The sequence below is a fragment of the Paraphaeosphaeria sporulosa genome (genome assembly GCF_001642045.1).
Source record: "Paraphaeosphaeria sporulosa strain AP3s5-JAC2a unplaced genomic scaffold CC84scaffold_8, whole genome shotgun sequence".
NCBI lineage: Eukaryota > Fungi > Ascomycota > Dothideomycetes > Pleosporales > Didymosphaeriaceae > Paraphaeosphaeria > Paraphaeosphaeria sporulosa.
In genome coordinates this window covers 1,374,163-1,388,295 of record NW_017253367.1, presented here as the reverse complement: position 1 = coordinate 1,388,295, position 14,133 = coordinate 1,374,163, and the positions used below count along the sequence as shown (strand labels likewise).

General features: G+C 50.2%; 7 protein-coding genes across 7 annotated transcripts; 4 read left to right on the top strand and 3 right to left on the bottom strand.

The window, feature by feature from the left end:
• Positions 1 to 165: 165 nt before the first annotated feature.
• On the top strand, positions 166 to 1,361 carry CC84DRAFT_1096840 (GroES-like protein; the record flags this gene model as incomplete). The annotated part of the gene is made up of 3 exons (XM_018174685.1): positions 166 to 249; positions 317 to 1,166; positions 1,231 to 1,361. 3 exons carry the CDS (start codon positions 166 to 168, stop codon positions 1,359 to 1,361), a joined length of 1,065 nt encoding a protein of 354 aa, XP_018033416.1.
• A 39-nt stretch (positions 1,362 to 1,400) lies between these two features.
• Positions 1,401 to 2,223, bottom strand: CC84DRAFT_953422 (uncharacterized protein). The gene is made up of 2 exons (XM_018187944.1): positions 1,634 to 2,223; positions 1,401 to 1,576 (listed from the first exon to the last, which is right to left on the bottom strand). The coding sequence occupies exon 1, from the start codon at positions 1,892 to 1,894 to the stop codon at positions 1,670 to 1,672; it is 225 nt and encodes a 74-aa protein (XP_018033415.1). The 5' UTR covers positions 1,895 to 2,223; the 3' UTR covers positions 1,401 to 1,576; positions 1,634 to 1,669.
• A 791-nt stretch (positions 2,224 to 3,014) lies between these two features.
• Positions 3,015 to 5,300, bottom strand: CC84DRAFT_1166818 (uncharacterized protein). The gene is made up of 2 exons (XM_018179058.1): positions 4,817 to 5,300; positions 3,015 to 4,770 (listed from the first exon to the last, which is right to left on the bottom strand). Exons 1-2 carry the CDS (start codon positions 5,286 to 5,288, stop codon positions 3,092 to 3,094), a joined length of 2,151 nt encoding a protein of 716 aa, XP_018033414.1. The 5' UTR covers positions 5,289 to 5,300; the 3' UTR covers positions 3,015 to 3,091.
• A 150-nt stretch (positions 5,301 to 5,450) lies between these two features.
• CC84DRAFT_1151339 (putative short-chain dehydrogenase) lies at positions 5,451 to 6,956 on the top strand. The gene is made up of 2 exons (XM_018176740.1): positions 5,451 to 6,211; positions 6,262 to 6,956. Exons 1-2 carry the CDS (start codon positions 5,782 to 5,784, stop codon positions 6,660 to 6,662), a joined length of 831 nt encoding a protein of 276 aa, XP_018033413.1. The 5' UTR covers positions 5,451 to 5,781; the 3' UTR covers positions 6,663 to 6,956.
• Positions 6,957 to 7,231: 275 nt separating this feature from the next.
• Positions 7,232 to 9,023, top strand: CC84DRAFT_953294 (uncharacterized protein). The gene is made up of 3 exons (XM_018187943.1): positions 7,232 to 7,364; positions 7,413 to 8,367; positions 8,416 to 9,023. The coding sequence occupies exons 1-3, from the start codon at positions 7,298 to 7,300 to the stop codon at positions 8,936 to 8,938; spliced, it is 1,545 nt and encodes a 514-aa protein (XP_018033412.1). The 5' UTR covers positions 7,232 to 7,297; the 3' UTR covers positions 8,939 to 9,023.
• Positions 8,603 to 10,821, bottom strand: CC84DRAFT_1261687 (amino acid transporter; the record flags this gene model as incomplete). The annotated part of the gene is made up of 6 exons (XM_018185086.1): positions 8,603 to 9,107; positions 9,158 to 9,667; positions 9,721 to 10,059; positions 10,113 to 10,335; positions 10,386 to 10,717; positions 10,776 to 10,821. 6 exons carry the CDS (start codon positions 10,819 to 10,821, stop codon positions 9,001 to 9,003), a joined length of 1,557 nt encoding a protein of 518 aa, XP_018033411.1. The 3' UTR covers positions 8,603 to 9,000.
• A 1,082-nt stretch (positions 10,822 to 11,903) lies between these two features.
• On the top strand, positions 11,904 to 13,450 carry CC84DRAFT_1096824 (amine oxidase; the record flags this gene model as incomplete). Its single annotated transcript, XM_018174683.1, has 2 exons — positions 11,904 to 12,329; positions 12,383 to 13,450. 2 exons carry the CDS (start codon positions 11,904 to 11,906, stop codon positions 13,448 to 13,450), a joined length of 1,494 nt encoding a protein of 497 aa, XP_018033410.1.
• Between the last annotated feature and the right edge of the window lie 683 nt (positions 13,451 to 14,133).

Genomic DNA, 14,133 nt, shown 5'->3' with positions numbered 1-14,133 from the left:
GAGAGGCCCAGGAAAACTTATCACCACGACGCCTGAATGTAGCCACCCATTCCCTTTTTCTTCCTTACTTCCCAGTCTGTAAATCGTGCATGATATGTTGACCCTCGAGTCTGCCTTTGCGAATTCAGTCATCACCAGTGACTTTACAACAACATACGCCGAGTCATGCGTGCGGCGAGATTTTACGGGAAAGAAGATATCAGAGTGGAGGAGGTCGAGGTCGACCCGTGCGGAGATGGCCAAGTTAGAGTGCGCAGGTTCCCTAGATCATCCCCCCAACAAGTAGGGCAGAGCAAAGAACTCACAGCTCATCCAGGTCGCACCGAGCTACGTCGGAATCTGCGGCACGGACCTACACGAATTCCTCGGCGGACCCACATTTGCTCCCGTAACACCACATCCTCTAAGTCACGATAGCGTCCCCATCACTCTCGGCCACGAGTTCTCCGGAGTTGTTAGCGAAGTCGGTCCCGGCGTGTCGCAGTTCAAACCCGGTCAACACGTTGTAGTGCAGCCGACTTTGTCATGTGGTAGCTGTTCGGCGTGCAGCTCCGGAGCAGAAAATGTTTGTGAAAAGGGCGGTTTCATCGGATTATCGGGTGGTGGAGGTGGGCTCAGCGACTCGGTGGTCGTCTCTCAGGGATCGGTGCTGAGCTTGCCTGAGCAGATACCGCTCAAAATTGGCGCATTGGTCGAACCTCTCTCGGTTGCATGGCACGCCGTATCAGCTGCTTCTTTGGTCCCCGATTCCACCGTCTTGATTCTCGGAGGAGGTCCTATCGGATTAGCCGTGGTGCAGTGCCTGGTGGCATTGAAGACCAAGAAAATCATCATGAGCGAGGTGTCGAAAACTAGACAGCGGTTCGCAAGGGAATTCGGCGCACACCATGTTTTGGATCCGAAGACGTACGATTTGGTAGCTATTTCTCGAGAGCTAAGTGGGCGGGGCGGCCCTGATGTGGTTTTCGACTGTGCTGGTGTACCTGCGAGTCTAGTGACCGCGTGTCAAGCCGTAAAACCGCGAGGAACTGTCGTCAATGTTGCAATCTGGGAGAGAGAGGTACCGTTCCAGCCTAACATGTTGGTATTCAAAGAAGCGCATTATACTGCAGTTCTTGGCTATCAGAGAGAGGATTTCCAGGCTGTCATCGATCATCTGGCCACAGGTATGTCCATAACCATTCTGTCGTAAGTATTTGTCGACCAGGCTGACGATTGCAATTGATAAAGGGACTTTAAAGCCCGAGAGGATGATAACAAGCACTATACCATTGAATGACTTAGTGGAAGGAGGTATCAAAGCTCTGATCAATGACAAGGAGAGTCATGTGAAGATACTTGTGGAAGTGGGAGGGGGATAGGGCTATGGGAGAACAGCCCATTTTAGAGCTTTGCCGCTATGCCGGCGAAAATCATGAATGATATCCCTCAACTCTTTCAGAAACGGCGCTATTCATCATGATGGATTCTATAGCTTAGAGGCGAGTCTTTTGGTACTACAACTCAATTCGATCGTGATATGTCTGTGCTTGGTACATTATATTTTGCAGAGATTTATGCAGATCTTCCCAGTCAGCTACAAAGGATTGTTAGATATGGACATCCGCGGCTTTGCAGGGTTTACGATACGTACAGTGTAATTAAACCGCATTCAGGTCAATTCTATCACTCAACGCTTTCCTCTGTTTAGTAGTTCTAGCTCTTTTCGTATCTGCGATAGCTCTTCCTGGTGAATTTCCTTCATATTTTTTAACATTTTTTCATGTTCATCGGTCAACCTGTTGAACTGTGCTTCTAACTTTTCGTGCCAGGGATAAAGAACGAAGACCTGAAAGCCGAGCGCGGACGAGCCAATGACGAAGTTGGTGAGGGAGAAGCCGCGTGTGATCAACATTGTAGCTATCCAGATAATGTCGTGGCGGTAGAGGTCGTGCGAATAGTACTTTGGATCGGAATAATAGGAAAATGATTATGGGAAAAGTGCTGTCCGGTGGTATCGAAGAAAAACAGATTGCGAAAGCAGAGAATATGCGAACTTGGGCTGACAGGCGCGTAAACCGAGCTGAGAAGCAATGTTCAGCGTCTGCCACCAGCACCAGTATCGCGATTTTTGCATGGGTTCACCCGAATCATTACCGAGCTTCCTACCGTGTCACATGCACTGCCCTAAGTTTGTCGTACGTTAACGTCACGTTTATCAAAGAAAGTGGAATGACTCTGTCCTAATCAGGCTATTTGGGCTTAGTACAAACCTACACATCACGCGATGCGGCAGAGGCCTTCCGTCCATCCATATCGCCACAGCGAAGTACCTTTTTTTTGTGTCCCCATTTGGTCAAATTCACGTTCTGTTTTATCAACGCCCACGGTCGATTTATTCGTCCAAGCAATTCGGAATATTGCCTAAGGACATCAGATCGGATCCTCATTGGATGTTCATAACCACGCAGTAAATGTTTGAATCAAGATCTACACCGCTTCCTGTGACGCACAGAGATGAGTTCTTCTCAAGCTATAATACCGAGCCCAGCATCTAGCTTCCACGCAAAATTACGCTACATTTCGAAGTCATGATAGCTTCTTCGGTCACACATATTCTGTTTGGTCTACATTTCACGGCAACGCGATTCTTTGGAGATCTGTGAAGATGTGATTGGCTCTTGTCCGATGTCCATCTGAATGAGGAGAGCGTGCATATCATCACAGATTCCTGAAACGAAGGAGAGCTACGGCGGAGCAGTTACCGAAGAGTTTGGACTCGGGCCGATCTCGGGTTAGAGATCGGTCGACTGTGCTCCGAATGACGCTAAGCGGTATGAGGCTTCGCGTCCACGAATCATACAGGTATCAACAAACCATTACACATGTGAGAGCAAAATGGACAGGTCTGCTTCGCTGAAAATTCGAGTGACAACCCGAGAACATAGTTTGAGCATCCTAGTAATCGCGAAGAGCATTCGTCGAGAGTACCAATATCTGTTCGATTAAACCTGCTGCAATCTTATCATAAAGATCAATACCACGATTTTTACTCTGATCGGGGATCCAGTTTCGGAGCTTGCTTCAACAGCATCAAAAATGGCTAGCGCACCTAGAGGCCATGACCTCTTAAATAATGAGAAAAGTTATCGCCATCGTTGGCGCTTGGAAATCCACCTAAATCGTCAAATATATCGCCCAAGTCATCCGAGCCGTTTATGAACATGTGCAGTGACGGGTCCGCAGCCATCATCCACGAGTCACCAGCTATATTGGTCTCCAGAGGGAATTGAGACAAATCGTTGGATCCCATTGAGCCTGGCAGGTAGCTGTGAGGTTCACTCAAGCTGTTCTGATGAGGGATATTGAATGTAACGACAGATTCTGGTGCCTGATCGGCCGTGAGATCGTCATTAGAACAAGTGATCGTATTTCGATCTTCTGGGTATCTTCTGTTGCTTAGATGATCCAGTAGCTGGCAGACACGAGCAGCTGGCATATTAGTCCGGCTCAACTCCCGCAGACAGTTGCGTGCGCGAGTAATTATCTCGGGCAACGCATCTGGTAATTGCTGATTCGTCTCTAACAGCGGTGACTTGTCTTCGAGATGCACTCGCTGGGTTTCTATAGCAAGCAGACATTGGAGTAAATAATACACCACATACCAGGTAAGTCCATGGTGTAATAGAGCCTGGTTTCGTTCGCAGAAATTGCAAATTTCTCGGCCCGATTCACTGGCGAGCTGACAGATCTTCTTGGTCATTTTCCGATGATAACCTGCATGGGCAGAACACTTCTGGCTTGTGACGAGAAGTACAAGACGGATGTTAGATGATTTCCACAGCACCATGGCGCGAGGTCCGAGGAACCATTCTGGTACTTCTGACGCCGTAAAATACGCCGGCAAAGCTTGCTTCCAGTCGTTCAAGGCTTGCTCCATGATCAGTGTCACCTGTTCCAGATCACGTATGCCATTGACAGACTGGAAGGTGCTATGGATCCTATTCGCGATGATTGCGAGACAGGACTGAGCAGCCATGGCCGAAGATCTGGTAGGATACGATACTTGCGCGGGAAGCGCAGAATTTGAATTGCACTTCGAGTCATCGATGTTCAGGGGCTTCTTAGTGTCGATGAACTCGTCTGAAACCATTATAGGTCTGCCGGTAGTCAAGCTGAAACCGCTATCAAAACTGTAGAGTGTCCAAAAAATCAAACGTCTTTGTTGCAACGCACATGTTTCTGGCGCCCGATCCAGCCTGATTTCGCGATGAAGGCCTAGACCAAGGGCAACTCTGTAAGCGATGCCGAGGAAGTTGTACGCTGTATTAGGTCTGTCGGTCTTTTGGAGGTAGTTACTTAGGAGGAGCAACGCTTGAACAGTGTTCATTGTACCGGCCTCCATGATGTCCATGCTTAATCGAGAGCGTGCGGCGTCGTAATACATCGACAAAGAATCCTTATTGAATCCGCTGACCCACTCTCCAATGGCTAGTACCATGAAGTAGACGATATGCCAGGTTGAATTAGGGGATATCGATGATCGTTTTTCGCATGCTGTTCGGAAAGACTGTTGGTGCAGTATTGGATAAGATGGGCTGTAGGCACGAAAATAAGCTTCGATGAGACTTTCACGCACGACAGAACTGCTCATTCCGTGTGCTAATGCCAGTCTTTGCATCTGTAAGTCTGGATTATATGCGTGATGACGGGGAGTTTTCCAATCCGGTGGTATGTGTCTGGGGAGCGTAGATGTCAGTTTCTCGAGAAGAGAAGATCCTGAACTGTTCCCTACACAACATAAGCATATATTTCTCATGCGATTCACTGTTCTTACCAAGATAGCCGCGTTGTCTATCGCGGAGAGTGAGCGAGGCCATGCCATCGCCAGTATGCTGAGTGTCGCCACCGGGTGTATTTTGGCTTTCATTCCAGTCAAAAGTAGTCTCAAATTGCTCAGAAGAATCATGCACGTCAGGATTCTGGCCATCGCTGGCAACTATGTTTGAGTTCTCAGGAGCAATGCTTTCAGACAGCGTTGAAACCGCAGGCGCAGCCGGAGTTGCGTCGTGAGTCAACCTGGCCAGCTGTGCTTCGAGGCCTCGGCATCGCTTCTCGAGATAATCCAGGTTCTTCCGCGTAAGTGGTGTCCGTGACGGTGGGCCACTGAAAATGCACGTCTTGTTCATTCGGATGCAGTGCGAGCATGACGTATGGCCCGGCTGCAGGCTACAACGTGTTTTCCGAGTACGGCAAGCAACGCATGCTAACTCACGAGCGTCCGACCGCTTTCGCGATGCGGCACGCATGTTGCATGTCGGAGAAACAAGGGAAATTGGAAAATTGGCCTAGCAACTTCAGATTCCCCACTATTTGGTTTAGTGCCCAGGAGCCTCTCTTATCACGTGACTCACTAATGACGGCAAGCCTCAATCTTGCAACCGTTTCGTTACGAGGGCGCGCGTCTATGACGGGCAATTAATCATTGAATATAGGACCTCTCTTCCGCTCAAGGAGCCTATACTATTTGGTCCATACCTATGATACATTAGCCTGGCTATGTACGGTAAAGTTGAATTCGGTCGTCTGTTGTCCGATGCGCTATACCCCGCCTCGCCATCCTGACCTTCGCGTCTCCCCGTTACTTCCCTAGGCCTGTCATATATAAAAAGCCAGCACATTGACTCACCACTGCTATCTCGGTTTGTGAATTTCCAATATCGTTGATTTGCCACTCCACGAATCGCTGTCAGGGATCCTCTGCTCACACGCGTCGACTTCAGTGCACTCTCTATTTTCAAAATGTCAATGACAGTTGAGGAAGCCGGCGTCGAGCGTCCAGGCTTCCCAAAACCATTTCCTAATACCCCCAGCAATGTTTTGGAACAATTCCAGATGAAGGGCAAAGTTACTGTTGTCAACGGGGCGGCCGACGGTATTGGTCTGGCAGTCGCATACGCCATGGCCGAAGCTGGAGGAAATGTTGCACTGTGGTACAACTCCAATCACGCGGCCATTACACGAGCAGAAGAGATTGCGAAAGAATTCGGCGTCAAGACGAAGGCGTATCAGGTGGCTGTTGAGAACGCTGACGCCGTGGAGAAGACTATGGATGAAGTTGTCAACGATTTTGGCAAGATTGATGTATTTGTGGCTAACGCCGGAATGGCTATCTCAAAGCCCATCCTCGAACAGACATTGCCGGAGTACGACAAGCAAATGTCTGTCAATGGTCAGACCTCTCGTTCTGCGTGCGTTGGTTACAGTATTGATATATTGCAGTTAACGGCGTCGTATACTGCGCCAAGTTCGCTGGTCATCACTTCAAGCGCCAGGGCTTTGGCAACCTTATCATCACCAGCTCAATGTCCGCGCGCATTGTCAATGTGCCTATCGATCAGCCCATCTATAACGGAACTAAGGCTTTCATCAGCCACTTCGGAAAGTCACTTGCCCACGAGTGGAAGGACTTTGCCAGAGTGAACATCGTCAGCCCTGGATTCTTCGATACTAAGATGGGCGCGGGAGAGAAAGTCATCAACGAGGCGTACAGGATGACACCACTAGGACGACAGGGGCATACAAAGGAAATAAAGGGGCTTTACTTGTATCTGGCGAGTGATGCCAGTACGTATATGACCGGGAGTGACGTACTTATCGATGGAGGTTATTGTCTACCTTGAGTTTTTGAAGCCTGTCACGGTAACCTTAGAGGCTACCTGACAAGCATGGATATACTGCTGGCAGTAGTATATCTTAGAGATGTCGCGCGCTGGCAGCCAGTTAACAGATTATTAGATGGGTGGCCCGTCTGCTAGCTGATTGGTCAAAGCATGGCGCTAGCCACCCTTGGCGAGGGCGTGCGACGAAGCGAGAAGATAGATCCACGCTGGATAGGGGGGACAGGACCTTTTCTCCTTATCCAACGTCTTGTACCTACACGTAGATACCGAACGCAGTATATTGATCTAGCCTACCTGGGCCTCAGACATCTTGCTCGTTGCTCTCGTGACAAAGCCTTACTTTGACGTCCCTACCATAGTAAAATATATAACAAGTATTTTTATTTTACCTAGCTATGAATCTACCAATATGATGACTAGAGGCACCTAGTATAAAACTAGCGAGGTTATAATTTTAGTTAGCAAACGTTGCGCCCGCAGCCGTATTGCAGATCACGTGCATGTATGGAAGTTCGGCCCGATTATAGCTTATCTCAGCCGTCTAAGTTCAGAAGACTTCGACTGCCCACCATACGACTGATCTCGAAGAACGTCCCTATTGGCATCTAATCGTATTGACGTTGCATCAGCCAGGGATGTCAGGAATCGCGCTGCCGCCATCCGGCGGAAATGGAGGCAACAGACCAAATCCCAGAGAGCGAGGTAGTTATCTACACCTCCGACATGCCTAACTAATTCTTACATCTCTAGGGTGCTTCCAGTGCTCTCGCCGTCGGATCATTTGCGACAAAGCTGAGCCTTCGTGTGGCAAGTGCATCAAAAAAGGTATTGAGTGCTCCGGGATGAATCGTATAAGATTCACCAAGGGCGTCGCGAGGCGAGGCAAGCTGAAAGATTGCACGATTCCAGATGTAGGCAATGACGGCACAATTCAATTGCCATCATCAACGTCATTTCCCATTATCAGATGGAATAATGAGAGGAAGAGGGGGACTAAACGAAGGCAAGAAGATCCAAGCCGAGGCGACGTTCAATCAAGAGCAATGTCATCCGATCAAAGACAGGATATTACCACCAGATCATTCAGACCCATGATGGCAGAGCAACTTCAATCATCTTCAGATACTGTCGCCTCACCAACACAAACTTGGCACGATCGAAGCGCAAGTTCAGAACTCGAGGATGACGTGGAGGGGATGGAGCGTGTCGAAGGTGCAATGATGAAGCTTCCAGCGGAGCATGGAAGCTTGCAACGTTGGATATCGCCACTTAGTGCCGAAGGCCGCATGCTGTTTTCTCACTTCTCCGAAGCCATTGCGCCCGTAATGGTAGTATTTGATACCAATTCTAATGGGTATCGCGAGCTTCTTCTACCCATGGCCCTTGAAGATGAGGTACTGCGTCGAGCAGTAAATGTCGTCGCAGCTCAGCATCTTAGCCGTGAATTTCCGGGCATGAAACATGCTGCAGAAGCTGGCCGCGCAGCGGTCATTTCTCGCCTCAGAAAAGACGCGTTGTCCGCTACTGAAGACCAGATCTTTAGTAAATTCACCTGGGCAACGCTGATTGTACTGTTGGTAGGCGAGACGGTTACAGGCAGTGAAGATTGCGGCTTTCTGATCCAGATGCTATTGTGTCTTTCAGCAAACAGCAGGGCTGAGACTGGAAATACAATCGTCAAATTCCTTCAGAAACAGACAGACATGTAAGTCCAAGAAATTTTAGTGAAGCTTAGTCACTGATGCGGCCCCAGGTTTGAGCTTCTTTGTCTGCCACTACTAGGAGAGCATACCGGTGTTTCTGCAATCCAAAGGTCCTTGCAATCATGGTACGACTGGTTAACGCCCGAGCAATTTGCAGCTGGGTCGGAAAACCATCAAAATCTCAACGGAATACGCTTCTGTTTCGATGCTGCATTCACTATCTACACACGGCGTGCGACAAGCGAGAATATCAATTCTTCAGTGGATTCTCGATCACAGTATTCCAGGCTTCAAGCTTTGACGATACAAGAAGTCGCCCAACGCCTCTCTCTTATGCCACCTCATACCGACGGAGCTCATGCACTAGTATGGCCCTGTTTTGTAGCCGGCGCAGAGACGTCCGACCCAGATCAAAGGGCTTTCTTCGTCAACTATATGGAGAGCATATATGCCCGCACAAAGTTTCGCAACATCCCCTTGGCCGTGCAAAGCTTGCGGCGTTTCTGGGAAAGCAAAGGAGAGAGAAGGTGGACTCAATATCTCCCGGAATATTCAAAAGTGCTGGTCATGTGAGTGTGCATCGCTTTTTTTGACTGGATGCATCCATCTAGGTCTGGTTGCATCGACGACCTTCTTTAATCGGAAAATTCCAGCCTGGGTCCCTGGTAATTCTTCCGGGCATAGAAGAACCAATTCAGGGTCGCAAACAATGCCATAACGGCAATGACAGCACTTGCATAATCTATGAGATGTTGTTAATATGGCTGAGGGTACAAAGTTCGACATACTTACTCATATTACTTCCTGACACCGGCATCGCAACTGGGAAGCAGTATATGACGAGGACGAAGATGGCGAAGCCAACTGTGGTAACGTTCGCCGTCCATCCCAACCATGAAGGTAGCTTGAAGGAACGAGTCTGTGGCAACCATGCAGATGACCGCCCCCGATACATCAGCAATGCTGCGGGCATGGCATAAGTGAGATGCTGCAATATTAGTCCGGTCCCAATGAATGCATTGAACGCGGATGATGATCCGAGATATATGCATCCGATCACAAACATGATGGCAAAGTTGAAGACCAGGGCAGCGATAGGCACATCCTGCGTCGGACTGATTTTGCTGAGCCAACGGCTGCCGAAGATGGCATTATCGCGGGCGAACGACCATGACAATCGTGAAGCTGTTTGTTGAGCACCATTGAGCGCGAAGAAAGCCATCAACAGCAGAAATACGAGATATACAGTCGCCGCGGCATCTGAGCGTGTCGCTTGCCGCCAGATTTCGTATATCGGAACACCTATACAGACCGATCAGCCAAGCCGCAGTACCGCAAGGGACTTCAGGACATACTGGTTGGGGTTGATACTGCAGCATCAAAATCATTCGTGCAGTATACCATGACAATTGCGAAGACGAACGAAGTGACAAACCCGATGGCGATCGTACTCATCAACGCACGCGGTACAACCATCGCCGCATTTTTGCATTCTTCTGCAAGATGTATGACACCATCGATACCAGCATACATGTAGTTCGAGTTGACCAGACCTGTGAGGAAGGCGACGGAGTCGACCCAGCCGCTCTGGTTCAGGAACGTGGTCCAGACCACCTTAGCTGGCTGGAAGTTCGGTGCCGTACGAGCGAGACTAGTTATCACAAGGGTGACAAAGCAACTTATCGAGATGATAACTGTAGACGAGTTGTGTCAGCAAGTCAACTACGCACTCTTTGGTGTTACTTACAGCCAACATCGTGAATCCACATCGAGCGCTTCAGGAGGTATACGTTGTACACAAGGACCATAAGATTTCCCCCCTGGTACAGAATGAAAGCGTGCCATGTCTGTGGCACGTAGCTGGGATTGTAAAACACTGCCATCCCCATGATCTGTTGCGGAATTATGATAGCGATGCCCGCACATATCGCGATCCAGGCGAAGACATTGGTCGCGCCGCAGCAATAGCTCTGGACAAGGGTGAGCAATGTGCTATGCATGTTTCGCAGCCAAAACTCACCAATCCTCGACTCGAACTTTTTGGCGACAGGATGCTAGTCCAGTGGTACTGCCCGCCAGCCGTGGGATATACGCTCGCGAGCTCCGCTAGAGTCAATGCACATGCCCCGACGAGCAGGAACATGATGATAGGCCCGTAGATCAGGCTCACTGGACCACCTTGGGCGATGGCAAGCGCAAAGGTTGCTGCTATGCCAACCCAACTGTTGCAAATCACCCAGCCGGCAGAAATCGTCTCATATCCAGACATGGCCCGGGCATGCTCGGATTGTACATTGAGGCCAACGAGGCGGTGGGATACATCCCGCACTTGCCCTTCATCGTTTGTAGCATCTGTGGCATTGTTCAGTGAGTCGAGACTTCTGGCAGACGGAATGGAATGCTGGCTTACGGCGCTCAAGCTCTGAGGAAGATTTGAACTCTTTCATATCGCCCATCTCGTTCGTCAGAGTGTTTGTTAAACGAGAACGATTCGCAAGTCGCAACCTTACGCTCTTTATGAACATGCGATCACATCGCACACGTATAGATACGTACACCAAAAGCCAATCGATACCGATAGGCTTCCGTGTAGATACGATAGGTCTCTCTTTCATTGTTATCGCTGGCTTGTGCTCGCGCCGACCATTGTGTCATGCCCAATCCGGACGGTAAAGTGAGAAACGCCACTGCCATAGGTTCGAGCAACCGGCACTGCTGCGCATACTCGCTGTGTGCGGGATTGCTACCCATTGTTTAGGACGGTCAAGGCATGGCGGCGAGATAGTAGATCGACTAGACATCACGTAGTATCTCCAGATGTCCTTTGGGGTTTGGAAGGCGATCCTAGGATATGGCATGGTTTTCTCACTTTAGCAACCCAATGCGGTAATCGCGATCCCCGCTTTCGGTCCGGCCTTGCGCGAGGGTCCGCCACAGCGTTGGTCCAGGCTCAAGTGTGAGATAGCAGACACAAGACATACCAAACTAACGATATCATGCGAATCGGCTTCAACTTCGCTTTTCGTCTGTAGAAAAGGTATACGCATGTCTGCGTCCTCGGAGTTCGTCGAAGTTCGAGTTCCAGTAGCGCCGCTCCCTGAATTTCTAGGCCACTCTGCAGCCCGACTATATATTACGCCTTTTTGCATCTGTCTATATTACATCGAATCAAGAGTACCAAGCATCGTGGACTATAGTGCGACGCGTGAGGATCCCAGGGTCTACACAAACTCAGATACTGGAAGCGATCTCAAAGGCGGCTTTATGGTTTCTCATTTTAATAACTGGATACGGTAATTCTAGCCCCACTTTTAGCGGCCACGCAGATCTCACATTAATGCCCAGATATGGTAATATGGTCTGACCATTCCATTGAGTAATGGAGACGCGACGACGAAGAAAAATCGCGGAATCGACGACAGCGGGCATGCCCGCTCGACAGTTCTATAAAGAGGACTGGTTATGGACTCACACGTACCCTTTATCCCAGCCCTCTTACATTTCCAGTCTATGAAGCAGTCTGTATTTGCTCGCTAATATGACTTCCCGCGACGGCTTCACCTGGACACCTTCTGATGGTCTGAAACCCGGTGTGCCTTCCCTCGGTGTCATATCGCCATCTTCAAACATCAGCAGCACACAAGTCGAGTACGATGTCATAGTCATTGGCGCTGGTTACTGTGGCTTAACAGCTGCTCGCAATGCCGCACTGGACGGTCTCAAAGTCCTCCTTCTAGAAGGCCGTGACCGGATTGGAGGACGCTCATGGTCGAGCAATATCGGCGGCTACCCCTTCGAAATGGGCGGCACTTGGGTCCATTGGGGACAGTCGAATTCCTGGCGCGAAATTACGAGATATCGCATGGAGAAGGACGTTGAGATGAGTTTTGATTTCGCGAAGGGCGTGAAGCACTTCGAGCTAAACACACCCGAGAGCTCTGTGACTATGACACACGACGATGAAGTTAGCGAGTCAACTTTTGCCAAAACTTGAGGGCCATGCTGACATAAGATCAGGATATACTCCTCGACTCGGCCCTAAAGAAATTCACAAATATTGACGGTTTTTACGGTCGCAAAACGATCCCGCTTCCATATACTACTTTCCACCAACCCTCTTCCATCCCTCTCGATTCTCTCTCCGCACTCGACCGCATCAACGAGATCGCGGACACACTATCGCCACAGGAACGCGCGGTACTCGAGGCCTCAATCCTGCTCGCCAGCGGTGGAACTCTCGAAACAACATCCTTCCACGAGTTCATGCACTGGTGGGCCATGTGCGGCTACACATACCAAGGCTGGCTCGACATGCTGATCACCTGGAAATTCCGCGACGGACAGTCCACCTTCGCCCGACGCTTCTTCGACGAAGCACTCGCCACCAAGCGCTTATCCTACGCTTTCAATACGCCCGTGCAACACATCTCCACCTCGCCCTCTGCTGTCGAGATCACCTCGCGATCAAACACCACATACCGCGCCCTCCGCGCAATCTGCACAATCCCGCTGAACGTATTATCCGACATCAAATTCACCCCGCCTCTCCCCACAGGCAAACAAGCAGCGATCGCAATCGGCCACGTCAACCAGACCGTCAAAGTCCACGCCGAAGTCAGCAACAAGGACCTCCGCTCCTGGACCGGAATAAACTACCCCAACGAACTCCACTACGCGATCGGCGACGGCACCACACCAGCGGGAAACACACACATCGTATGCTTCGGCGGGCAAAACAGACACATGGACCCTGAAGTCGATGTGGACCGCACAAAGCGCGCTGTCAGCAGTCTTTTCAACCCCGGAAACTACGCCGGGCAGAATGTGCAGATCGAGCGCCTGGTGTTTCACAACTGGAGCAAAGACGAGTTTGCAAAGGGCGCGTGGTTCTTTGCGCCGCCGGGGCTGCTGAGCGAGCATTTGGATGATATGAGGGGAAGGCATGGGAATGTTGTGTTTGCCAATTCAGACTGGGCGCTTGGGTGGCGGAGCTTTATTGATGGGGCTATTGAGGAGGGGACGAGGGCCGAGTTGGAGGTTAGGGAGGAGGTTGTGGGGTTGAGAGGTGTGAAGCAGAAATTGTGAGATTATTGGAAAGAGAGTGTGCGATGTTTGAGGCCTAGCACCGTATATTAGGGTAAAGTGAGACTGGGAATGTATTATCGAGCAACACTAGGGCTCGGCGTCGTTGCATCTAGATGTGCTCAAGTCCAAACGCTCTGACATGCCGAAACCTTTTTGAGCACATTTCTCGCCGTGAAAGCCCAGGGTACCCGAATCACACATCTCACTCCCTGCCGCGCCGTTTCCGGGCAGCTTCCACCTCGACCGCGGCTCCCCACGTTTCCCTCGTTCTTCTGTTATCCAGCAGCGGCAGCTCTGTTCGCTGCTGGGCTAGATTCGTCCTAATTGTAGCTTCCCTCTTATATGGAAGATGCGTCCGGATTTCCTGATTGCAGCTCCGACATTGCTGCGTCAACGCCCATTTGGCCTCCGGCCCCTCGAAAGTCTGCACTATGAACTTGACCATACCCTGGCTCTCTGACCCTATCGTATGCTCTATATCCTCCTTCGCCATCTGCGTCTTGACACAAGACTCTTGAATCGCATTGAAGCACCTGTTGCGCTTGCGTCCTTCGTTCGAAGCTCCACTGACTGCCAGCTACAAGAATATGCAGCCACAAGAACACTTCGACGTCAGGGTGGCCGCCGGGATTCCGCTCGTCTAAGTCCTGCTGTAGCCGTTTCGAGGGTTTCGGCGGAGGGAA